At 45.5% G+C, this 26,402-nt stretch overlaps 2 protein-coding genes across 2 annotated transcripts; one reads left to right on the top strand and one right to left on the bottom strand.

Moving 5' to 3' along the window:
- Positions 1-381: 381 nt before the first annotated feature.
- Positions 382-7,201, bottom strand: LOC135905940 (vesicle transport protein SFT2A). The gene is made up of 5 exons (XM_065437082.2): positions 6,873-7,201; positions 6,540-6,791; positions 6,194-6,229; positions 2,866-2,954; positions 382-694 (listed from the first exon to the last, which is right to left on the bottom strand). The coding sequence occupies exons 1-5, from the start codon at positions 6,942-6,944 to the stop codon at positions 655-657; spliced, it is 489 nt and encodes a 162-aa protein (XP_065293154.1). The 5' UTR covers positions 6,945-7,201; the 3' UTR covers positions 382-654.
- Positions 7,202-7,540: 339 nt separating this feature from the next.
- On the top strand, positions 7,541-24,853 carry Mpcp2 (Mitochondrial phosphate carrier protein 2). Its single transcript, XM_065437081.2, has 7 exons — positions 7,541-7,819; positions 8,460-8,578; positions 8,683-8,862; positions 10,658-10,839; positions 15,520-15,692; positions 20,717-20,827; positions 24,551-24,853. The coding sequence occupies exons 1-7, from the start codon at positions 7,675-7,677 to the stop codon at positions 24,712-24,714; spliced, it is 1,074 nt and encodes a 357-aa protein (XP_065293153.1). The 5' UTR covers positions 7,541-7,674; the 3' UTR covers positions 24,715-24,853.
- The last annotated feature ends 1,549 nt before the right edge of the window (positions 24,854-26,402 follow it).

A 26,402-nucleotide genomic window follows, 5' to 3' on the forward strand; every position in this document is an offset into this window, starting at 1 on the left:
GGCACAATATTTGCGAAAAGATCAATTTTTGCAGAGCCTGGGAACATAGCTTCAAATTCTAAGTGCATAGTAGCTCTTGCAACCTAATGAGTTGTGCATTAAATTAGTAGGCGCATGCCATAACCGAGTAGAAATTCATGTTTGTCATTGAAGCCATGCCTTGCAAACCTTTGTGGCCGACTGTACTTGGAAAAGTGCACGCAACACCTTGAAGACAAACATTTGGTTAACAAACGAGCTTCGTGTGGCCGAGTCTCTGAAGTAGCCAGTTCCAATAATTGAAACCTGGCATGTTGAGGACCATCCATGTGTGAACTGAACTGTCCTATTCCATATTTGACACTGTGTAAAGAAATTTTTGGCAATAACTCGTTCAACCGCTTTTTATCACCACGTAGGCACACACAACAATAAATTTATTCTCTGAACACACAACACACTTATTCCTGATTGAAATAGTACACGAGTCTTTCCGTTCCTGGCTGAAAATTCAACAGTCCCTGTGATCCTGGCTGAAATACAACAGTTACATATCAAAAATAAGTCTCTGCAATCATGACTGTGGTAATGTGCACAAACAACTCCACAAAACAACAACAACCCAAGGGATGTGTGACAACTTGAGAGGAAAGGCACAACTTGACACCCGTTAGTTCAGCTGATACACGATTGGAAGCACTTCTTGACAGCATCCCTGCGAGAGACAATGCAGAGTGAATAGTTGAGACACAATCTGACAAGTCGATGTTCTTAAGAGAGTGTGTACTAGGACTACTGGTCTTGTCATCGCTACTGGTGAAATTCTTGCACTTTAAATGTCTGTTTTAAATCTAAATGAGCAAAGAACAGTGAGAATAAGCATAATCAATGAAAACAAATATTTTAGGTAAACTTTAGCAATAGGTGTGAACCAGCAGGCAGAAAATGAAGTGAGCTTCACCCCAAGTCACCTATGGCTTCGTTTGGAATTTGTAAAGACCATTCTCGTCATATGTGAACCACAGGTGTACATTTCATTTGCTTTACGTCACGTGTGCGATACCACCAGAGCCGAAGATCTTGCAGTGGTCCTTCTCCTCTGACTAAGCTTCCTAGTTGCGTGCTAACTTTCTCGACCTGTGTTCCTGCTCTAAACCAACAAATCGGCCAAAGACACTGAGCCAGCAACTTCGTACTAATGCTAAAACTCTGTAAGGAAAATGTTTTTTTTTTTTCTTGTATGCTGCCTGTGGGTAACATTTGTCCATAGAAGGTTAACATGATAACATTATGCACAGCTCAAACCAAGGCAGTGAAACTGCTTTTGTGGTCCTCAACCTTCTATTCTTTTCCAAATTGGAGCAGAACAATGTACTGTATAGACTTGGCAGCCGAAAATATGTTTGGTGCGCCGATATCACGCGTGCGTGCATCGGCAAATTTTCGTGCGCTATGCATTCACCTCTAATGTTATGGTACATGCGGGGATCCAGGGTGTGCACAAGTCGCCGTCTGTGCCAGCACCATTTTGATCAAAAGGTTAGGTGCCATGCAAGGGACGCACCTCGTCAATATTGTGGGAAAGAAAAGTGCGGCTCTAACATGAGTCTATACGGTAGTATAGCATATGCTATTGTTGGTGTGCCCTTTTAGTTCACAGCACTAGTGAGATTATTTACAAAATGGATGGGTCTGTTTACTTCTGTCAATCAAACCTTTCTTGGTCCTGTTACATTGAAGTCACTGGCATCTCTTCAGTATCACTTCAGCTACAATGATACTGCTAATAATATTGAACATAGAGCCAATCCTTGTGGAATGCAATATCAGGTTAACAAAAATATGCTCGCACTGAAGTTCTTAATAGCTGCTCTTAGTGGTTCACAACACAAACATTTAAGCAACCTTCACAATGATAAATCAAGCAACTACAATGGCAGCAACAAGCTTTTTGGTGCAACCCATAGAGCTTCCCACAAAAATTATTAGAGGGAACTCTGGCGCTGCAGTCATTGCACCACCATGGGAATTATGGGATTCGGACATTCTAGTGGCTTTGCATATTACGCTATATCAATCTTATTGTCGTAAATTTCAGCGCAATCTATGCTCTTCGAAGTGCAGAAGACGCCGGGAACACGCATAATTGCTAATAATTGCAACGATTGAGCTTGTCCAGGTGACCAAATTGAAATGCGCCAAGCGTCTCACGGCACTGGCATGCCCGCAATAAATTCATAATGGCGTTTCATTCGCGTGTCGATACATGCGTCCGTGTTAATGGTTTCAATATCAGGCTTGTGTGTTAGAATCCTGCCGTCGGACAATTTTAATGATGTTTATTTAATTATTTACTATGCGATATACTGTTGAAAACGACAAGTCTACAAAGTCACAAAGCCGTTTGAAGCCGAAAGGACGAAGTTTAGGCAAATCTATGTGCTTCCAATAATTCCCATGCTGGTACAACCGCACCCATTGCAGCTCCCATAGACACTAGCAACAGAGTTCCCCCTAGTAATTTTTGTAGGAACTCTATGGTGTAACCTACGGTGGGCCAAATGGTAATATAGAAAGCTGAAAGAAACGACAAGAGCTATTCATGTAGAACTACAAGGTGCTTTTGAAGAAGGCAGTGATTGAACACCTCAAGTTATATAACACCAACATGAACTGAAAGTTGGAAAAAACAAAGTAAAACACTTCAGCTAATTACTTGAAACTGCAACAAAAATGAGCACTAAATTTGCGCTAGTCTATCTGTGATTGAAGCACACAGTTACAATGGCGAATGTTGGAATCTAAATATGTCATATATTCTTTTCTTCAGTTTACGCTTCATTGCGGCATAGTCAAATGTGAAAGCAGCATTCAAGTGGTACTTACCGAGCAAACGGGATGTATGACAGGGAGTACCACGTCATGGCTATAAACTGGATTATGCAGAAGATGATCGTCAGCAATGCATTTTTCCACTGCAAGGCAAGTGAGTGCCCATGGAGGTTATAAGAATAAAGACTGAGCACACAATCATTTCTTGGAAGTTGTCACTTCAATCTAGCAAACTCCTTGCAACTGCATACTCGGCAACCACACCTCATGTGAAAGTTCCAAATAAACATGCATTGTCGACTCTTGAATAATTATTGTGACCATTTGTGTATCCTTTACAGAAATGACTACAATGGACACTTTAACGATTTCGTTGTCAGCCTGAGGTTGAATTTCAATGCAGCTAAATGAGATTGCATGCTTGGTTTCATCGGGGTGCCCACCCAAGGGGTTACTGATACTCAAGTTTGGAAAGGGTTGGGTGATTTGTATTGCTACGACAGAACAGACATCGGCTTTTTTATCAATGAGGTAGGCTGTGAGATTGATAATTATAAATGGAGTTACACTTTTATTTAGCTGCAGGCTTGGGCAGTCTTCAAGGCCAACTTTAACTAAATCTTGAGCCACATAAAAAGCCTACTTTCAGGTGGTGTGAATACAAAAAAACAGCCTCCAAGCAAAATCTTATGCTTGAAATACGAGTGGACGTGTCACAAGATGCTCGCAATAGTAGACGTTAATACTGCAATTAAGAGGGGAGGGGGGGGAAGAAGGGACTCTGTTATTACTGGCCGTAATTCATGCATGACTTGCAACAAATGATTCCTTGGAAAAACCTAAGAGACTGGGCGCTACTTGCGACTGCCTGCAGTGAACTGAAATATTTGAGTGGAGGCGAAGTGCTGGGACTTCCGTCATGTATGCTGACCACCAGGCGCACTCGTTGTCTGCTTAGTGCTATTTAAAGGCTGCCTAATAAGAAAATTGGACAACTACAAGCTCTGCCAATATTACTTCCATAGCATACTACTCATTTATATACCAATGCACCACTCATCAGCTAAACGAGTCACTAATTAATCCTGGTCAATACTTGTAAACACAAAAGAATATGGCAAAATACACTGAAAATCTGTTAACTCGCAGTTACCTTTAATTACGATTTTCACTTTTACTATTTGGAAACAAGCATAACAAGCATCTCACATCTCGGAAAATTTTTCTGTGAAAAATTCTGTGAGGCAACCACAGAGATAAGCGACATGAGCCAAATGGAAAAGAGACTAGAACAGAGCACAATAGGAACCGACATAAGCTATATGCTGGAAGGGCAGAAGGTAGTTCAAGTACTAGCCGGACTGATGTATGCAGATGATATAGTACTGCTTGCTGACACCCGAGAAGGACTACAGGAACTAATGAGCATATGTGGAGAGGAGGGAGAAAAATTGGGACTCCTATTCAGTAGAGAGAAGTCTGGGGTAATAGTATACAATGCAGAAAGGGGGGAGCCATTGGAAATACAAAGCACTAAGATTGATCATGTTCAAAAATACAAGTATTTGGGCATATGGCTAAACGAGGGCAAAAAGTACTTGGAAGAACAGGAAAAAATCATGATTGAAAAAGTGAAAAGGAACTCGGCTGTAATGAAACACAAGGCACTTTGGAACTATAATAGGTACGAGGTGGTTAGGGGCGTATGGAAAGGGGTTATGGTACCTGGCCTCACATTCGGAAATTCAGTACTGTGTATGAAATCGGAAGTTCAGGCATGCATGGAAACGAGACAGAGAAGTGTAGGCAGGTTGGCCTTAGGAGCACACGGGAACACCCCTAATGAGGGAGTGCAGGGGGACATGGGATGGACGTCATTTGAAGGTAGAGAGGCAATAAGTAAAATAAAATTTGAACAGAGACTCTCAGCACTGGAGGAAAAAAGGTGGGCAGGAAAAGTGTACAAATATCTATACATGAAAAGTTTGAACACAAAGTGGACACTCCGAACGAGGAAGCTGAGGAATAGATACCTACAGCCGAGGGAGGGGATCCAAAGTGGTTCTAGTGTGGGAAAGGAGGTGAAGGAGACGGAAAGAAAAATGTGGGAAGAAAGAATGCTCGGAAAGCCATCGCTATCAATGTATAGGTCACAAAAACAGGAGATTAAGAGAGAGCTCTTATTTGATAACTCGCGGGGCAGCTCACTATTATTCGAGGCTAGGACGGGGGTTTTGAGGACGAAAACATACAGGGATAAATTTGAAGACGTGGACCTTCGGTGCGCAGCTTGCGGAGCAGAAATGGAGACCACTGAACATATAGTGCTGAGATGCACAGCCCTTCGCCCGACCCAGGCAGAGGGAACAGAGGCAGATATGGAAGGGGCATTAGGTTTTCCCGGGGAACGAGGGCAAATAGATGAGAAAAGAGTGGCAGTAACGAAGGGGAGGCTAGAGGATTGGTGGAGGAAGTCAAGGGATAGATAATAACATAAATCGGGGACAAAATGTTTCCTCTACTGTTTTAGATAGTTATCTTGGGGGGGGGGGGGAGGGGAGTAAAAACTAGGTTGGGCAAAAAAAAAGAATAATAATAAAATAGGAGGGGGGGACAAAAGGCTAGGTGGCGCCAGCCGCCGCCCGTTACAAAGGGTATAGCCGCCATCCATCCATCCATCCATCCATCCATAAGATGCTCCGCCTGTTAAGTTTCAGTTGAGGTTATATTTTTGTAATGAACTTAAGTTAGGAACTGTTATGCTCTGCAAATGAATGGTGTCTACTAATAACAAAAGAATGTCTAATGCTGGTTATATAATTATGCAATTACTAATGGTTGAGGGCAAGTTTTTGTACACTTTCATTGCAAGCGTTGACATTGTGCCTGCTTTAACAAGAGGGTGACCACAAGTTAGCTTCTCATAATTACCAGAGCACCATGTCTGCTTGAAGATAAAAAAAAGAAAGTAAAATGAAATAAAAGACGAACACAATATGATGTTTACCCAGCTCATAAGGGGCACTTTCGAAAGCGATCGAATTTCTCTATCGCAATTGGCTCCCTTCAGCAAATTGTGCAAAGGCTCGATCGTGGTTGAAAGTGTCCCGAGTGTCAAGGGTTTAAAAAAAGGCGCACGGTTAAAAGGGTACACGGTCAAAAGAGTGTGCGATTAAAAGGGTGTACGGTAAAGATAAAATGTGGTAGGAATGCCGTTAGCGTGCTGATCTCCGTAAATACTCTGGCGTACGTAAACGGAACGGAACATAATCAATTCAATACAAGCACACATAGTTGCGCGATAAAGTATCGTATTTATCGCGTGAACCACTTCACAAGCAGATCAAGGTGAAAACGGGTATAAGATCAAATTGTGTCTCACCCAAAATGCCGCCATGAGTGTGAGAACCAGGCATGCCTGCAAAAAACAGTCAACGGTGTGAGTACGCCGTCAGTTCCACGCTTTTATCAAAATCAAGAAGTGTCTTTGCCAGTGTCCTGCGCTTTTCCTGGCGCGCTACTTGTTACGTTTCATTTTTGAACAGGTGTACTTGTCAAGGCGCCTTCACAATGCACGGCGCGCTTCTTCGTTAGCCGTCATGTGCTGCTCGTCAAATCACACAACTCTGCACCAGTACATCCAAGTTGATTCTGCCATCTGTCAGCTCTTAATGAAAGCCTCGAGTCCCTAGCTATAATGACAATGGCTCTTGACAGGGGCTACTTACCAACATGACGCAGGTGGCGATGGCCCGCGTGGGCGCGAACATCTTCTTGACTTGGTTGGCGGGCCCCATGAGAAACAGCGTGCTGCCTAGCGCTGTCAGGTTTCCCAAGGTGTAGAACACGCCGAACATCCTCAGTCCGCCCGGGAACGCCATGAATACAGAGCCCACCAGCGAAAAGACGAAGCCCAGAACGAAACAGATGGCGAACCCCTTCACCCGCGTTGACCAGCTCAGACTAGTGGTGTCCACGATCTGAAACAGCCCGAACGCATTGCGTACACTGCAGTATGTTTCTCATCGTGTCACGCATATGCCGACACGGCGATGTCTTACCTGAGTCACGATGCCTTGCTCTTCGTCGCCACGCTCCTCGCCGCCGCTCAGCGCTCTCTTCAGCTTGTCCATCGTTCGTTCGTTTCGATATCGAGGGACGCGTTCAGTCCAGCCGCATTATTTTACAAAAACGAAAACGGAAAGCGCTACGCCCCTGCATGCACCACAGCACAACAAGTAAACAACCCCCCTACAACTGCACTGATGTAAAGGAACCTCTACAGCCGCCCATCTAGCGGCTGACGGCTGCTGTGAAGCGGGTGGCTGTTAACGTAGCCTCGGTAGCCTGCCGGTACGTCAGTAACATATGAGATAGTACAATAAGAAACTAAAACAAGCTCGTACACCATGTCGTACACTGACGCGTCGGCTCTTCGATATGCTGGACAAGAAGATAAGTTTAAGGTTTGGTGATGCTTTAGGAGCACAAATGAACATCAGGCATTAACTAATTAAATAATGAAGCATGACTTACGTTTTCTCGCATGAAAATGAAATATTATTTGACATCCACATTTTGTGAACTTTTAATTCTGAATTAAACGTTTTTTTTAAAGACTATAAAGAAGCGCCTTTGGGGATCGCGCAGAATCAGTGTTTCTATATGCTGTTTCTGGCGGGAACCAAGTACCAGACGACGGCTGGCAACACAAAAAAAGTACATCACGTGTCCTCTTTTCCGGTCGACAGCCATTTTCGCAGAAGTTCGGCGTAAGGTCGGGCTTAAGTACATAGTCGAATTGCCCTTGTATACGTCTCCCGCCTTGGTCTGCTTTACATTGGACTTTTACTGCTCACCAAGATGAACAATTTTAGTCAACTGTTGGAAACTGCGAAGAGGAGCCCGTTCGTGAGACCGTTTGCGGCGAGATGCGACTCGTCGATGGACTCGACGCCGGTGGCAACCACTGTGGTCCCAAGGACCTTCAGCGCTTGCGCCTCGGACGGTGAGGAACGCTCCACTTGACCAGGGATTTCTCAAACCTCGCTGAGTACTTTGTGTGGTAGTGTGCAGGTTTGGCCCTGTACGTCTTACTGTGTCATTTTGGAGTAAATCACTGCGGAATGCCGCTTGACCTTGTACCGAAATTATAGAGGACAGGTAGCCGGCGGGGGGGGGGCGACCCTTTGAATGACAAGTGGGCTTTATTACCATCGAAACTCTTGAAAAGTTCCGACGTTAGAACTTTGTGTGTTTTATGCTTTGATAGAGCTCCGCGTTGCTCAGAACATCGAAATCGACCCTAGTTTTGCTTGCGTGTTCATGCGCTGTTCTCAGTACCCCAAATGTTTCTGCAAGCAAATGTATGAAAACTTGACAGATGGATAGCTAAAGCTTGAAATGTACTACGCACTCCATTGCGAGCGTTTTTCGTTAACAGAATTCTTGAATTAAAAAAAAAAGTGTCTCTTAGTTGCGCAGCATATATATATTACGTGAAGCCTGGTGGTCGCACCTAGATTACAGCCTCTAGATTTGTTTATGCATACGAAGGCGCAGCGCAGACGTTTTGACTGCCTGCGTTTCCTAAAGAGCGATCGATGACGAATTTTGTGTGCTTTGACGTGGCTCTTTTTGCTGTCTAGACCCCGTCGAGTTCGGCTCACTGAAGTACTACGCCCTCTGCGGGTTTGGAGGAATCCTCAGCTGCGGAATCACCCATACCGCCATTGTCCCCCTGGATCTTGTTAAATGCAGAATCCAGGTAAGGCCCGCATGTTTCAATTCCGTTCTCGTGCCTTGTTTCGCATTTGTGTCATTTTCTGAATAAGAGCTTTTCATACTTTGATGTGTCTTTTATACTTGCAGACCAACCCAGGGAAATACAAGGGCATATTTCAGGGGTTCAGTATAACAATCAAAGAGGAAGGTGCAAGAGGTCTTGGCCGAGGCTGGGCACCGACAGCCATTGGCTATTCTTTGCAAGGGCTTGGCAAGTTTGGCTTCTATGAAGTGTTCAAGATATTGTACAGCAACATGCTTGGAGAGGTAACACTCATTTTCTTGCTGTACGCACGGCTTTGATAGTGCATCTGACCTGATATTTAGTAGGCAGCCTCCTGTAAGCTTTCAATTTCATCTGTGTTGCATTTGTTCATTGCAGTATTTTTTTGATCTCCTTGTTCATAAATGTGAAGAAAAGCAAAAATTGAAATCCTTCTGTCTGGGTGAATGAGCGAGCTTGATACAGAAATACTGATGTCTTTTTGTAATGAAATCTTTCAGGCATTTGCACCAAGAAAAGGTTTTGTGCGAGCAGAAGTTGGCTTTATAGTAGTGCCTTATTAGGAAGACCAGTCCCTTCAATGAATATAACAGAAAATTAGTGGAACTCTTCATTTTCTGGTGCTTTGTAAAAGCATGGGATGAGATCAGATGTACACTTGTCTTCTCTAATGCATAAGTATGTGAAGGGTAGATGACATTAGTACTAATGTGACACTACTGGCAACTAAGACGATGTAATAGAGTTAAGGCCAGTTTGGTGTAATGCACATGAAAAACAGCAGTCCTTACATTGTGCATGATAGCCAAATAGAAACAGGACACAGTGAATAGGCACTGAACATGTTTTAATGAGTCTTTGCTTTTGCCTACACTAGTTTGTGCAATGAAGACCTAGTTGTCAGTTTGTTCCTTTCCTAAGTGAAGCTATACGTCACCTTGGAATCGGAGGTTTAATATGCAGCAAGGCTTATTAGAGGGACTACAAAAGAGGAATATTAATGAGAAACACTGAATCAGTTTAGACAGTGTTCATCGAAAGCTGTTGCAGTTTGATTGCAAGGAAAGAGCTTCATTACTAGAAAAAAAAAAGCCTAATTCCATTCTTTGAATCCTACATTGTAACTTGAACGCTGCATGTCGGTGTGTGTCGTCCCAACTTCTAAAGCTTTTTTTCTTGCATTTCGGCTGTTGTGGTACTGTAATTGTCCTTAAAACTTGCTAAGCTCAGTCTTCGTATCCTTTAGGATATACTGTACACCCTTTTTACCAGTCAACAATGAACTAGGCCTAAACAGATGCCGTTGAAATTTGTCACAGAGAGCTGGTACAGGATCTTCAAGGCAGTGTTGCTGGCAGTCTTGTTTTTGTGTCTCTTCTGGCTCGCTAAGCCTTCTTGGTAGTTATGTGTGTTCTTAAAAAAAAATATATGTATGTATATAAATTGTGGAGCTGTAATCTGCTGATGTTTCTCTTTAGTATTCATTTCGTTCCGGTTATATCAGTAAATTATGCGATAGCAAAGAGAAAGTGTTTCTCTCACTTTCATTGTGAGAGGAGTGATGGTAAAACCAAGAAATGCAAAAAAAAAAAATGCAGGCAGAAGATAGCCTTGATATTCTCTCACCTGCTTGGTGATGCGAATTCCGAGTGGTTGCTCAGGTCCAGCTGTTATTTTTTTTTCATAATGAAGGACCAAATTACAGATTACAATATCCTATAGCCCAAAAACTTTTTATGAGCACTGACCGAATAAAGGAGAAAACACTTTAAAATCCACAATATCACATGCATGCTAATGCCGAAGTATTGGCACGAAATTGAAAAATGTGTGGCCTACATTTTCTTTCCTTCTAATCACTCTTTTCCCCCCAAAAGAATGCAGTTTTCAAGGAATGCTAGTCAATAATAAAGTGACATGCATTTCAGTGTCCCCTTAAAAGTGGTCACAGTTTATTAGTTGATTGGATCATTTTGCTGAATACTGATCTAGATGCCCTGTAAGCAATACCCCTTGGCTATTACTTGAACCTAACCAGCGTGCATGCGCCATCTGTAGGAACTGTCCTACCTGTGGCGGACGTCCCTCTACCTCGCGGCCAGTGCATCGGCAGAGTTTTTCGCCGACATTGCCTTGTGCCCAATGGAGGCCTGCAAAGTGCGCATCCAGACCCAGCCTGGCTGTCCCCCGTACCTCAGCAAGGTGGCACCCATGATCCTTAGGGATGAAGGGCTGAATGGGTAAGGGTGCACCAGTCCTGCCTTGTTGGGCTGTTCAGTAAATACAGTTAACCCTCGTTAACACGAACTCGCTTATCTCGAAATATCGGTTAAGTCGAAAGTTTTCCACGCCGCGCCTTCCCCACCCATAGGTGTTATGTATATTCGCACCCGTTTATCTCGAAGCATTTTTCGGGCGTAATACGGATATCTCGAAATTTTGACCGGGACGGCTGAAGGCAAAGGCCGTTACCTAAAGGTGATACAGGGTCCGAGCGAGCGCTTGGTTCCTACTAAAGTGCCGAACGCGGTCACGATCTAAGGGCGAATACAAAATTCCCGCGGATGCAGCCGTTTTCGGTCAACCACGTCAAGTAACCTTGGAAGCAGTCACGTGGTGTGCGCCGCTTGCGCGCGGGGGCTCATGGGTTTTATCGGGTAGTCGTGCCACCGCATTTCGCACGTGCGAACGTTATTGTGCGTGTGCGATTCTGCTGTTCTTTGTTTCGTCGCGCTGTGCGCACGACGCGTTGACTGCGATTTTTTTTTTGTTGTGTGCGTGGTGTGTGGTCAACGGACGACGACGATGTCCCGCCCCAAGCAGTGCAAGTCTCTGACGCTGGAGAAAAAAGTCGCGTTGATCAAGGAAGTGGAGAAAGGGGGAAGATCCAAAACAAGCATCGCCAAAGAATTCGGCATCCCCTTGTCGACGCTTTCGACAGTTGTAAAAAATCGACAGAAGGTCTTCGATGGCTTCGAGCAAAGTTTTTCCAGTGAGCGGAAGCGGATTCGGGCCTCGAAATTCCCGGACGTCGAAGCAGCGCTCATGCTGTGGCTCCGGAATGTCAGGGCAGCCAACCTTCCCGTGACAACCCAATTGATGATGGAGAAGGCAGACGCGCTGGCGTTGCAGATGGGCCACACAGACTTCAGTTGCAGCAATGGCTGGTTTGAACGATTTAAAAAAAGAAATAACGTGGCCTCGAAGCCTATCCACGGCGAAAGCGGCACTGTTGATGAAGGGGCTGCAGACACCTGGCGCAACCACCGCCTCGCTGAGCTGCAAAAGGCTTACGCGGACAAGGACATTTTCAACCTCGACGAAGCAGCACTGTTCTATAAGATGCTGCCCAGCCGCACATACACGCCGAAGGGAGAAGCGTGCTCAGGCGCTAAGCAGCACAAAGACCGAGTGACGATACTTTTCGGAGCCAACTCCACCGGCGATGAAAAACTGCCGCTGCTTGTTATCGGTAAGTCGCTCAATCCAAGGTGCTTCCGAAATGCACGGCTCTCGAGAGATGCGACTTACCGCGCCAATAAAACGGCCTGGATGACTGCAGCGCTCTTTGAAGAGTACGTACGTGCTCTTGACCGCAAAATGGCAAGGGACGGCCGGAAAGTGTTGTTCGTCGTGGACAACTGCCCCGGCCACGGAAAAATCAACAACTTGGAGGCTGTCACGCTGGAGTTCCTGCCTGCTAATATGACGTCCGTGCTCCAGCCGATGGACCAAGGAGTCATTGAGGTTGCTCGCAAGTACTACAGGAAGAGTCTGCTGCGCCGCATTTTGTGTTCTTACGACAGTGGTAAGAAGTACGAAATAGATTTGCTGGGTGCAGTCCACCTGATCGCCGAAGCCTGGCGACAAGTGCGTCCATTGACGATTGCCAATTGTTTCGCGCACGCAGGATTTTCGCGCGGCGAGAATCGCTCGAGCCAGACACTGACGAGTTTAGTGATTGCGATGAACTTTGCGACGAAGTCCGCAAAGCTGCCGGCTGCACCAGCGATGCCGAAGACGGCGAACTCACTTTTGAAGAGTACGCGCTCTACGAGTCGGACGTGCCCGTTACCGGAATGTTGTCTGACGCCGACATTGTTGAATTGGCAGTGAACGACGGTGATCACGCTGACCAAGAACCACCTCGAGAAGTGCCGACAACTGCAGAAACAAGAAACCTGCTACGTTTGCTCCGCAACAAAGTTGAATGCAGCGGCGGCGAACAACGGCTCATGCGGTGTGTTCAGCAGCTCGAGGACGCTTTTCTCGCGCCGAATGCCAACGCCAAGCAGGCAAGCATCACCCAGTTCTTTTCAAAACAATAAAATTCAGTTTTTTCCTGGGAATTCTGCGTTTTTTGCAAAAGCTCCCCTCGTGCTGTGGGGCGTTTGTTAGCAGTGCTGGTTGTTACTGGCTCTTTCAGTGACCCGGTCACTGAAATTTTTGGCACTTTGCTTAACTCGAAACTCTGCTTATCTCGAAATTTTTCCTGGATTTTACAACTTCGAGTTAACGAGGGTTTACTGTACCATAGCCACTGAGCCACCTGCATTCTCTTGCTGAGCGTGAGGTCTTGGGTTCGAATCCTGGAAGCAGTGGTGGTGGAAAAATTGAAAAAACACTTGTGTACTTAACCACACACAAATATGTTCCTTGATGTGAAACGTATTAAAAAAAGGCTCAAAGGGGTTTGCTTGCTGGAATCAATGTAATGAAAGCACGCTGTGGCAATATCACATATACAGTGAAATCATGATATAACAATCTTCAGGGGACCGTGGTAAATTGTTCATTCTGAAAGACTGGGATAGTGAAAGCCCCAAAATTAACCATTCCGCCCATCAACCCATCAGTTCATAAGTTTTCACCATATGAGCTACCCATGAAAACATCGCTGTTGGTGCATAACATGCACTGTTGCTATATTCCATAGACTCCACCGCCACGCAGCATCGAAGCACCGTATAATAAGAGTGACACGCACAAGACAAACGCTGATGCCGAGAAAACTACTGACAAAAAGGTGGCTCAAGCCACCTCCAAAGTGCCATGTTTGTTGCTTTTCGCTTATTTTTCACATTTGTTGCCGTGGACACAACTGTCTTGCTTAAGGCAGACACCTGAACTATGTGAAGACGCAATACCATGTAAACGACACCATCTGGAAAGTGTAAAGTGTGACCATGTGGCATGTACGGATGTTGCATTTCACCGTATGCATAGCTAGTACCATAGAGTTTTATACAATACCATATTTACTCGCATAATGATCACACTTTTTTGTAAAAAAAAATTGACGCATTTTCAGGGGTGCGATCATTATGCTGGTTAAATTTGCCGTGAAATGAAAAACAAAATATTTCCTCCCGCATTTGCTGTGAGATAACAGGTCAACAGATGGGGGGGCTGCTGCTGTATGCGGGACACCAAAACAAAAATGGCAAGCCGGCAGAGCAAGCCGATTGCGCCGAATGCGATTTTTTTTTCTTCTTGTGAGTACATTACATGCATTGAAACAGTTTCTTCGGCATCGGTAATTAATAATATCGGCAATTCTGTGGCAGTAGCGTAGCCATGTCCACTTTGACGGGACAAAAACAGAGATGGGTGCACTTACTTGCCAGTGACATAGAAACACACGGCGGGCATGCTGCGAAACGTGCGGCGTTTGTCTTCACTACTATCCTAATACGGCACGTTTCAGCTAAGGGAGGGTGAATATCTTAGCTGTGTTGCAAGCATCAGCATAGGAATACGGTACACTTCTAACGTATCAGTGTGAACGTGGCTACTATCGTTGCCGCTCACAATTTGTTGCGTGCCCACGAGTGCAGACGAGAGGAATCGAAAGGCGCCCTTTTTTGTTGTTGACCACAACCATTATAAAGAAAGCCAAGGCAAATTTGGTTGTAGCTTTTTTTTTTTCGTGGGAAGTGTGGAAAGTGACGAAAAGAATGAAATGGAGCGTCTGAATGTTTGGTGCCTGCCGACCTCTTGGTATGTCAAGAGTCGTTCACGTAGCATTCGACAGATGGCAAGCATGATCGTCATTAGCTAGAGTTGGCGCACGACATGTCGCTGCGGCAAGTTCAGGGTATGATCATTACATGAGAAAGAAAAGAAAATAGAATTTTGGAAAAATTCATGGGTGCGATCATTACGCCAGTGCGATCATTATGCAGGTAAATACGGTAATTGCTGGAGGGAACTAAGGCGCTAGTGTTTACGGGAGCTGCAATGGGAGTGGTTGTATGAGCAGGGGAATTATGGGAAGTACCATAAAACCTCGTTAAACTGTACCTGCTTAAACAGTAGTTTTGTTTTAAAAGTAGTAAAGTCAAACCCCCGACTCGGCAGCCATTGAACATAATGCATTTTGTATCCGCATAAACCATACCAGTTTAATGCGTACATACTGGTTAACACGTAGCGTTTCCATTCTTCATCGCCCAATCACAGCAGTGCGTCATCCCCATCGGGCGGCCCGGCAGGACAAGCCTCAGAGATCAGAACAACTGCCTCCAAGTGCCCTGTGCATTTGCGCATGAAGCCACATCATTTCGGTGCCATGCCAGAGAGCGTTGTGGCGTCATGCAAGCTAGGACTTGCGTCATGCCGAAGCTCAGATAGAGAAACTCCGGGTGCTCAGCATAGAAGAAAAATTGTAAATCGTTCGTGTTATTGAACGTGACATGAGGTCGGCGCTGGCATGCGATGGGGATTTACCGTTGACTACGGTGTGTGGCATTTGGAATGCAAAGAAGTTGCGTGGCAGCGCTGCCAAGTGCGCAATTATGTTATTGCGGTTGCAATGAATTGCTTCATTTGCACTAAAGTTTATTCTAAATGCTGCTGTTTATTACATCACACTGTTATCACAGTGTTCTTTCTGACACAAATGCACTGCAACATTTCAGGTTCTATAAGGGTATAAGCCCACTGTGGATGCGACAGATCCCATACACTATGATGAAGTTTGCCTGCTTCGAGCGCACCGTTGAGCTCCTCTACAAGCATGTGGTGCCCAAGCCACGGGACCAGTGTTCCAAGCCAGAGCAACTGGTGGTCACCTTCGTTGCTGGATATATTGGTACGGAACAATGTTGCATGTTGGGTTTATGGGAAATTATGGAACAGTCACACCTTGACATACGTATCGGCTCTTAAAAAAAAAAAAAAGCATTTTGGTTGGGGTGTGTAAATATCAAATTTTCAATTTCGAAATGAATACAAATATTGAAAACCGAGTGTGAATCGAATAGAACATTCTTCGAATACAAATATCATTACTTTTGCAAAAATTCAGTTTCTTTTTCCAGCAACCAGAGGTACGAAAGCAAAACTCAAGCTTATCGCACAGCACATAACGTACAGGAAACATGCTTTGTGAACAAAATTCTCTAGTGTGACGCTTTTGCTTGGCAGTACCATAACTGCAGTTATTAGCGAGTTTTAGGATAGGGGCCCCAATATTTTGGGGCCCCAAAGAGCTTTGCGGGTGTTAGCGTTGGGGCACGCAGGAGTGAAGAGTTTTAGAATAGGGCTTTGCGTTTGCGGATAGCGTCTTGCGCTGACAGCGCCACTACGGCGTCTAAGAAAAACGATTAAAAATAATTAAATAGAATATTCCATTTTATGATATGAGTAGTAATTTTTACTTGCGTGTATTCCCGTTTACTTACAATTTAGAGGTTATTCTTCAAGCAGCAAACAATTAGCTGTGCTTAGTTTTGAGCAACAAAACCAACTTTACGTGCCTTCACCAGCCAAGCTTAGCCGTGTTAGGCCTACGAGCCATAAAATCCACACTCGAATTCGGAATCAGCGGCGTCTAATGAATCAATCTTCATAACATACGCTAGTTGAGAGAAAGCGATAACTGCAGTCACTTCCCCCAGCTTGCGAACTTAACGCGTTATCGCGAATCGAACCCAGTTTGGTGCTAGGTGAGAGCCGTCGCTTCGATGGGTGCCGCCATGTTTGTTGACGCAAAGCTTTTGGGAACGCTACAGTCAAACCCCGTTACAGCGAACACCACATTAACGAACATTTCAGATTAACGAACGTTTATGAAATCCCGTGCCGACTGCTTATAGTTTCAATGTAAAAATATTTCACTACTACGAACTTCAGAATAACGAACATTTCAGAATAACGATCGTTATTTAATTTCCGTGTCATCTTAACAACACCTCAGTACTACGAACTCATATCCCGAAATGCGAGGATTCTTAGATTTCAGTGTATCCGTCACGGCAGTCGGAGCTCTAAGCTAGCAGACGACGCAGCGCGAAGAGCGGGCCGCCTTGCAACTTGCTTCCCCAAAAACCTGAGATGGCGCGGAAGGAGAAAGATGCGGGCGGAGACTTTTTTTTCTTTCTCCGTTGTGGAGGCAACGACGCACCAGGTTTTGTGAGTGGAGAGGAGGGGAGCATGGGCTTGTAAAACCTGAGACGGTGCGGCAGAAGAAAAAAAAAAAGTAGTAATTAACGCTGAAGTGGGCCTTTTTTTTTTTTTCCTGTTGCGGAGGTGACGACGCATCACGTTTTTCTTGCTTGTTTTCTCAGTTGTTCGCGTGCTGTCATCCGTATCAGGCCTGTCAGTCTTGTTTTTCTTCTGGTTATATTATTGTGTTAGAAGTGCGTGCCGGCGTTCGCATTGCCATGAGCTCAACAACTCTAACCACGGCGAAGAAGCGAAAGCAGTTTTCTTTGAGCGAGAGAGTAGAGATTCTTCGCGAGATAGAAGACGGGAAGAAACAATCCGTCGTGGCTAAAGAACGTGGAGTGGCGCGGTCGACGATCGCCACGATTCTCAAAGATAAGGAGAAAATCTTTAAGCACCAGCAAGAATCTTGCTGCACGTTACGGCAGCACCCGAAGACCGCGACGAGTCCGTGTCGGCCACAGATGCGTTGGACTGCTTGCGAAAACTCCGCATATTTATAGCCAAAAGCGGCACAGCGACCGAAGGCGTGCATAAGAATGCGGACGGTCTGGAATCGTTCGTGCTGCAGAGTCTGTGCTGCACCCGTCAGAAGACGATCACGGACTATTTCAAATAAATGTGCCTTGTCTGACGATCACGTGTGCATTGTGTGAGAAACGAGTTCAAGGAGGTACCGTTTCAAAGGTAGGACGCTTGCGTTACTGAAATGCTATTGTTGTGGCTAATTTTTGGGCTTTCACTATAACGACCTTTCAGAATAACGAACATTTTCCCGCGGTCCCCTGAAGTTCGTTGTACCGAGATTTCACTGTATTTGAGCTCTCGCTAAATCGGTGAAATAGCGTTCCCAACGCAAAACCCAAACGCAGTTTGCGTCTCGCGCATGCGCAGTGGCTTCGACGCTATTTCTTTGGGGCCCCAAAACGTTTGGGGCCCCTATTCTAAAACTCTCTATTTAATGTTGTCGTGAAGAAAGGATAGCTGCTCGACATGTTTAGGGAGCAGCAACACCCTCTTGCTTGTAACAGTTCCTTTAGGCACTGAAAAGAGCTGCTCGCTTGTTAACCAGTGTTGGTACTGGTAAGAATCTCTTCGCAAGCCCATGGTGTCTAGCAATGGGGAAAACTGGAAAAGTCTGGGAATTTTGAGCCACCGCGAAAAGTTGGTAAATTGTCGGGGTATTCGTCAATCAAGCGAGTCAAGTCGGGAAAACCACTTTCTTGCGGTCCGTTCACACTAACAACTTCCATAGGTCTCACAACTTGTTCGACAACTTGTTCGCTTTTAAACGATCGCTTTGGACGAAAAGAGAGCGTCGGGGGAAGTGACACATCCATAGAGGGTGGTGTCCAAATCCCATGCTGAGCGAGCATTTATGGTAGCGGATCCTGAATAGAATGCTTTTTTAAATGCATTCAGCCGCTGACTAGTCCTTGCATATTGGGGAATTATCTGCTACTGCTTATTATCAGTAACAATGCGGCCTTAGTCCTCTTGGTAACTGGTCACCGTGCATGCATCTTCAATGATTAGTCGTGTATGTTTCTTGCTTCTGTGGCCAAAGGCACTAGGTAAGTACATAGTATAAAGAACATATTAATCCAAGCTGTTTAAGGCCTGCTGCTAAGAGTCAAGGTAACTTCTGCCGAATGGAAGGATTATGTGTGCATTGCAACATGTTTGCTGGCTGTTTAGCAGGATTAATTATTTGCCAAGTGTAAGCCATTCATGAAAACTTAAGTCACACTTGCAAAGATCAGGCCTGTTGCACTACAGTCAAACCTTGATATAACATGGATATAACAAAGTAATCATAAAATTTATGGCCATGTTTCATTTTTATGAGTGTTCTACTGCTGCGGTGTGACAAAACTGAGAATGCAGTATGTGACATCGTATCAGCTACAGGAAAGCAGATTTTTTTTTTTTGCTTGTATGCTGTGTGAATGAGCAGCCAAAAAGGTCACAAATGTGCTCCTCTGGACATCATTAGGCATAAAACATTCTTTGATCACTGTCACGATCAATGAAAAGCACACAGAGCTAGTCTCTGCTGAAAGCATGGCTTGGCCTTGTTTGGTTTGCCCAATTCTGTTGCATGGTCCGGCTGTAGATTTGTTGCGGAAATTTGTTCCGAACATGAATTTGTTATGTTGAGGTTCAACTGTACTCATAGTGCACTTGCCAACAGGTAGTCAAATAACTACACAACACGGATGGCTCGTACACACACAGCATTTGGTGTGTGTGTGTGTGTGTGTGTGTGTGTGTGTGTGTGTGTGTGTGAGCACCTCTTACATGTTCTGGGGTTATTGCGCTGTCTGTCTGCAAGTATGTTATGCCAACCTGCCCAGCCTACAGCCTTAGTAAATGTACAATAATACCTTGTTAACTTGAACTCGCATATCGAAAAATTGGCCAAGTCGAAATTTTCCGCGACACCGAACCATTTCTCATACATGCCACGTATTTATTGCCCTTTATGTGGAAGTATTTCTGGGCCATATTGTGGCTGTATCGAAATCTTGTCTGAGAGCGGAAGAGAAACTCCGCTGCCGGAACGTTTAACAAGCTTAGCGTGAGGCTGCCGCACCTACCACAAAGTGGGCGTTCTCCCTGAATGTCAAGTCATAACCTAGCAGCATAACAACCATGTCAGGCAACCATGTTGTGTTACGTCATGTGATGGAAGAGACTTGCAGGGGCAAGCTCTGGGCTTGCAGGGGCAAGCTATGCAAAATAGCACACTTGATGCAGTTTGTTTTGTTTGCTTTATGCAATGCACGTGATTTACCATCGGAGGTGTAGTTTCTGCATTAACTTTATTCTATTCTATGCACAATTTTATTGCATGCAATGCATGCGGTACAGATTTTTTATTCTACGTAACTTAGAATAAGAATGCACGTTTCGCGTACGTTCTTATAAATCCTGCCTGTATAGTGCATACTCATAAATGCTCATATTGCTTGCATATGCAACACACACGGCACGGACTTACCGCAAACAGGGCCACAGAAAGCGACATGAGCATTCAGGAGTATGTGATGTGCGGGCAGGTTGTACCGGGTGAATTTACTGGCACTGAAGTCGCTGGGATGGCTACAAACGGTGCAAGAAACGCTGAAGCCGAAGCAAGAAACGAGCTTCGCTTGCTGCAAAGTAAAGTTGAGTGCAGTAGCAGGAACGATCCACTTATGCAATGTGTGAAGCAGCTCAAGGATGTCCAAGAGCTCAAGGTGTCAAGGATGTTCTAGGTCCAAGTGCTACCGCGAAGCAGACCATCCTTGCACAGTTTTTATGCTCCGAATAAAATGGCAGTGCCTAAAATTGGAGCTGGTTGATATCTCTGGTATGATTTTTTCTTTCTTTGAAACGTTTACGAAGAGCCATTTTATAAGCCCTTGTTGAAAGGCTGTTCAGTAGGGGTGAATTCTTTGTAAAGAACTCTACTTTTCACTGCAGTTTCCGCAACTTTGCTTATCTTGAAAATCTGCTTATCTTGAATCTTTTTCCTGTTTTTACTGCTTTGAGTTAACGAGGTATATTACTGTACTTGTAGCACTCCTAATAGCAGCTTCAATACATGCATTGCTAAGAAGCACCAAATATACTGCATACTGCTTTGGCTTGTTTGATGACCTCCGTTTACACCTTGTCTTGCAGCCGGTGTGTTCTGTGCCATTGTGTCCCACCCTGCTGACACTGTAGTGTCCAAGCTGAACCAGGAGAAGGGCAGCACTGCTATTGAGGCTGCGAAGAAACTCGGCATGGCCGGTGAGTTTGCGCGTTTACAGCTGCGCACGTTGGAGACATACTTTGTGGGTCTCACATTGACACGATGTTGTAGTTTGAAGCACTATTTAGAGGGGCATGCTTTTAAAGGGACCCTGGAACGATTTTGACGATTTTGTAGCACAAATGCGATGAGTCGTTAGGTTAGGTCCTTCTGATCATTGACACATTTAAACACTCTGCGTAAGGCATGTAGTTTGATTGTAAGGTTTTAAACATGTGCATTGCTACCAATTGCAGCGGCACCGCTCCCCTGAACTTTCATCTGCCTCAACACCATCTACGTAGCGGGCATGCTTGACGTCAATCGTGCAAGCAACCCAATTGGCTGCTCACGTTGCGTGACTGATAATTTTTTAAACTTTATGGTGAACAAATGTTCATAATAGTTGGAATGTTGGTTAATTTGTTTCTGTAAAAAAATGTAACAGAGAATACACTATTTGTCGCTACACTCAAGCACTCCTGGCACACAGCAAGGTCGTCGGCTTCTGTTACAACTAGCTGTGTTGATGCTAGCTGGACAGTCAGTGTTGGTCTTGAGGGTTTCTTCTCGCGAGGACCTTGAATCGCCCTTGTTGCATTCTAGGCTGCAAATACACTGACGGGTGACATGTCGAGCTGCGACATTGTGTCCCTCTGCAATGCAGCAACCAAGCAGAGTGACTGCAGCGCACCAGGCTGTCGATATTTTATTGGAGCCAGTATCTACGCATTCGCGGCCATGACTTCACGCCAGAGGATTACTACCATAGTAGCTTAAGCTTGTCCCAGTATTAAAGTAAAGGCTGGTGGACTGGTTGTTTTGCCAAATGGGTGGAGGCAGTGTGAGCGACCCGTAGGGTGCAGCCACCTGGTGGCAGAGAGCGCAACCAGACAAATACAGAGCTAATATAGCAGCAACCGAGTGTACAGTCGCCGACCGTTTATTCGGACCTCACGGGGACTGCGAAAATGTCCGCATAAACAGGTGTCCGAAAAAGCAGATTAAGAAAAAAAAATGAAATCCTTTATCTCCACGCACTTATTCGGGCTCGGCAGTAGGCTTGGAAGAAATCGTGAATGCGCCGTTGCACACTGTTCCGTTTACGCGCAATCAGATAAGCCTGAATCTCGGAGGGGGTCGTACGGTCACTATAAGCGGCGGAAAACTCAGTCACTGCTTGTACACGCTCCGCATGCGACAGCAGCGTAGCACATGGTGCGTCATCTTCCGACTCGGTCATCGTCCGGCGGTGCAGCAGAAACCTGACGAATGATCTTGCCGTCGTCGAGTTCTGCACATGTCAATACAGCAGTGTCAGTACCTATGAAACTGTCAAATGAGACAGTGTCCGGAATCGCAATGCAACCACTGCGCAGGTCTCGGCAGAACATTTTGTGCGTCAGTAGGGAGCACATCGGAAGGCGACAAATCTTAGGCCTCCTGGTACCCGCTTGCCGGCATTCCCCAGCGAAGTCTGCGCGGGCACTGTCGGCGCCATTAGACACTTGACGCGATGTTTACGTATGCCGCGTTGGATTACCGAAACCTCGACACAGCAGACAAAGCAAACACCACCATGCCGACACCAGTCGCTCAAACGAAAAACGCAGCCCTCGCAGCGTCTTGCGCTAACAAACAAATCAGCTGCTGGATTGTCTTGACATGGCTTACTAAGCTGAAACCGGAACTGCTGCAGAGCCACTCTATCGAACCAAGCAGAAACAATGATGATGAGCGGGGATTTCCAGTAGCGCCACTTCGTGGGGCAGCAAGGAAGCTCCATTCAAAACAAAAATGGCGTTCAGCGAGTCGAACCATGCACCGGTCAGAGTCGGTGCATGGTGCTGTCGACCGAGTTGGCTCAAGGAGTGTCCGAAAAATCGGACGAGAGGTTGCAAGGTGTCCGAACTTTCGGCAGTTGTTAAAAATTATGGTCTATGGGGAGAATGGCGGTGCCGCGAAGCTGACCGAATAATCGGGCATGTCCGAATTTTTGGAGTCCGGAAAATTGGTCGGCGACTGTATTCTACTTTCCTGCTTGTGTAAATTTTTGGCAGCAGCATAATCGGGAACGTATCTTTTTAAATGTTGAATGTTTTGCACTTGGTTACAGCAATACTATCTCTTTGTTTAGCTGGTTGGGATCTGCAGCACCGGGTGGTCGCACTGTGCAGGCCGCTCACAATAACACTTTTGTAACGCGTCTATTCACATTGGTAGCACATTATAGACAACTACAAATTCTAATTTTTGCCGCTCTCCGAGCATGGATGGATGGATGCCATGAGCATCCTCTTTGGAACGGGATGGTGGGTTGCACCAGCAAGCTCTTATTATATAGCCTAATGTCCTATCTATATTAAAAAAGTAAAAGAAGGAAAGAAAAAAAAAACACTTGTATTTCTATACCCAAACTTTTGAACCCCTTATGTAAACTTTGTTTTTGCTCGCCTCTGTTTGTCGTTTCCCTACTTCCACCAATCTTCCAATTGCTGCTCTTCTGGACAGCTAGCGCCATCTAATGGGTTAAAAGAAACTATTTTATCGTTTTTGTTTGTCTTTTCTACCACATGGGGTTTTTAGAGCGCCACCGTAGTTGGGAAGCTGCATTATAACGCTCGTGAGAACACATTGCACTCTGGTATCAGGATCAGCGCACCACGTTGCCACCTTTGATTGTACTGTCTCCGCGATTGGTCTACTTAGCTTGATCAGACAGTCATCTGCACATAATGGGGGAGAAAGAGCCTAATAAAGCTTACCTTCAAAGAAAATAACCGTGACTTTTGTGGGGGGTGTATGAGTCTCGTGGAAAGAAATGGCAGCATCTCAGCCATTACATTATGACACCAGTGCTACTTGCACCACAGATAATATGGCTGTTGATAATATAATCAGTGATATAGTGACATTTATCTGTTGGTATGTGGTCATCGCAACATTGTCTGTCATGTACGCATACCTTTCGCAAAGCATCAAACGCTAGCAGGATCCAAACTTACTGGCACGGACCCCATCATTTGTCCCCAACCTCTAAGGTTCTCTATCCCATGGTGCTTTGCAATCAGCCTTGTTCACATGCAATCACCCTCGCATCGCTTGCAAAGATGTCTCTAGGACTGCACACTTGTATGTGTGCCAGCTTATGTTGCCTTCGCATGACACTGTTGTAGGAGCAAAGCAGTGAGGAAACGGGACGAGCTGGCAGGGCAGCACTGTACTGTGCTGCCACTCCATATTTGTGGCCTCTACAAACTTGTACCAAGCCACATGTACTTAAAGCAGCCGCATGTATCCTGTCGTGTAGGGCTGATTGGGCTTGTTGAATCTGGTGTTCTTGCTTTTTGACCTTATGCAAACGCACATTAATGGTACATTCAACTGGTATATTTAGTGTGCTCTGGTGGGTACGCTTTAGATTCAGCTGGTCAAAATCAAGTGCTGGGAATACGTTTGCTTCATCCCGTCAAGCTGGGAGTGCAACTGAAATTCAAAATAATTTCGGTCATGTGGCTGCTCCAATTGCTTTGGGAGTAGCTCAATGTTTTGCTTCGGCACCTGTGCTTTCTCTGCACTTGCCGCTCCAATCTCAAAAGGGCTCTTCATAGTTGCAGACCACGTCTGAGCAGGCTACGGAATCAGCCAAACGTAGCATTAGTAAGTACGCTCCACCACAAGCACCTGCTAACCGACGCTTTGGTGTTTCACCACATTTGCAGGTCTCTGGAAAGGCCTGACGCCGCGTATCATCATGATTGGTACGCTTACAGCGCTGCAGTGGTTCATCTATGACGGTGTAAAGGTGTGGCTGCGCCTGCCACGACCCCCGCCCCCGGAGATGCCCCAGTCGCTGAAGGACAAGCTGGCCAAGGCTCAGCAGTGATACCGAGGTGTACTAGGCCAGTGGGGCTGCCCAGTTGCCATTGTTATTATTCCCAGCTGCTACTTGTAGTTTGTTGGCTGCCCTTGTACAGATCACATTTGCCCTTCGACGGAGAAAAGAACTCTGGATGGCTCCCACACTGCTGACTCTTCTGTCTCGTTATTTACATCAACCACTGTACCTTCCTTACAGTGGTCAGTGGTAGCCTTCTGTTAAAGCAGTAGCAGTACTAGGGGCACTTTGCATAGTTTGTGCTGATGTGGCGTTGGATGGTTACGGTGCACTTTGCGATTTCGCACCGCATTATTTGAAGCTTCGAAGTCTATACATGTGGACTTTACCATTTCATGTGCACTGATCGCAGAGGGTGCCTTTTTTTTATATCAGTCCACCTAATGAGTTATTTTTGGCAAAGGCTTGTTTAACCTACTTCATTGAAAATAAAGTGAAACAAACTAGAAAGTACTTTTGTGAAATGCTACGTTTGCATGCGTCTTTCCTACAAAAAAAAAAAAAAAAAAGCTGGCAGGTGATTGTCGTATGTCCGACAATCCATGTTTCTTCCCAATCCACACTTTTTTCCATCCTCCATGCTATCTGGCATGCTCTCCAAAGTACATGAGAATTGTATTTTCCCACTGAAGGAAAGAACGGCGACTCAGATTTTTTTAGGGGACAGGGGATGGGGATTGGAAACTCCAGAAACTGCTACTTGAGCTGGCAGCACTCTCCAAATAAAATAAAGATGGCTACAACATCCAGGTTCACGGCGGCTGTTCCGCTTGGTGCTGTGGTTAAGTTTCTCTTTTGTGGCGTCGAATCAAAGTATTTCATGGAAGCTGAGAGAGTCCATGCTGCCCATCGCCTTATTTTGATTGGTCTCATGGATTTGAGTGACGAAAATGCAGATATAGTTACACTGTGCATGCGAACGTATGACCTGCCCAGTGAGCCGCATCGAATATTTTTAAAGTGGTGTTGGGCTACTGAGCACGAGGTCGCGGGGTCGAATCCCGGCCACGGTGGCCGCATTTCGATGGGGGCTAAATGCGAAAACACCCGTGTACTTAAATTTAGGTGCACGGTAAAGAACCCCAGGTGGCCGAAATATCCGGAGTCCTCCACTACGGCGTGCCTCATAATCAGTGGTTTTGGCACGTAAAACCCCATAATTTTAAATATTTTTAAAGACAGCCTTTCAAGCTAACCGGAGGTTAAAAATGGCTGTGGCTTAGCTAAGCTTAAGCCCAGGATGCGAAGCATACTAGCCTTTATTTTAGTTGAACCACTGTTTAGCCTGGTGAACTGCTGTTGCTTGGCTATATTTGGTTCGGCTAGACGAAGAAACAACTCATGCGTTACTCTGCTTCGCCTTCAAGAGTGGAACGCGACAGCTTTCCCGTCGACCCGCCAAGGGGTGTACGACAATGGGCTACAGCGCAGCGACTACGCGCCCCACATTGGACGCGGTGAGCGTCGAGCAACGCAGCGTTCGGCGCGGCAACGAAATGTGCGCCTGAACAAGCGACGCACGCCTGAGCCTTAGAAACAGCTCGTTTCTAAGGCAACACCGCATTCACTAGAGGCGCTTTTGTACCGCTTTGAAGCATCTTACTCGTGGCTCAATGGTAGCGTCTCCGTCTCACACTCCGGAGACCCTGGTTCGATTCCCACCCAGCCCACCTTGC

This window comes from Dermacentor albipictus, chromosome 5, assembly GCF_038994185.2.
Source record: "Dermacentor albipictus isolate Rhodes 1998 colony chromosome 5, USDA_Dalb.pri_finalv2, whole genome shotgun sequence".
NCBI classification, from domain to species: domain Eukaryota; kingdom Metazoa; phylum Arthropoda; class Arachnida; order Ixodida; family Ixodidae; genus Dermacentor; species Dermacentor albipictus.

Excerpts from the sequence above, each read along its gene's own strand:
- Mpcp2 (XM_065437081.2), top strand. The coding sequence starts at position 7,675 with ATGAACAATTTTAGTCAACTGTTGGAAACTGCGAAGAGGAGCCCGTTC. Across the intron at positions 10,840-15,519 it reads AGGGATGAAGGGCTGAATGG|GTTCTATAAGGGTATAAGCC; the intron begins GTAAGGGTGCAC and ends GCAACATTTCAG. Across the intron at positions 20,828-24,550 it reads GAAGAAACTCGGCATGGCCG|GTCTCTGGAAAGGCCTGACG; the intron begins GTGAGTTTGCGC and ends CCACATTTGCAG.
- LOC135905940 (XM_065437082.2), bottom strand. The coding sequence starts at position 6,944 with ATGGACAAGCTGAAGAGAGCGCTGAGCGGCGGCGAGGAGCGTGGCGAC. Across the intron at positions 6,792-6,872 it reads AGCAAGGCATCGTGACTCAG|ATCGTGGACACCACTAGTCT; the intron begins GTAAGACATCGC and ends GGGCTGTTTCAG. Across the intron at positions 6,230-6,539 it reads TCGCCACCTGCGTCATGTTG|GCATGCCTGGTTCTCACACT; the intron begins GTAAGTAGCCCC and ends TGTTTTTTGCAG.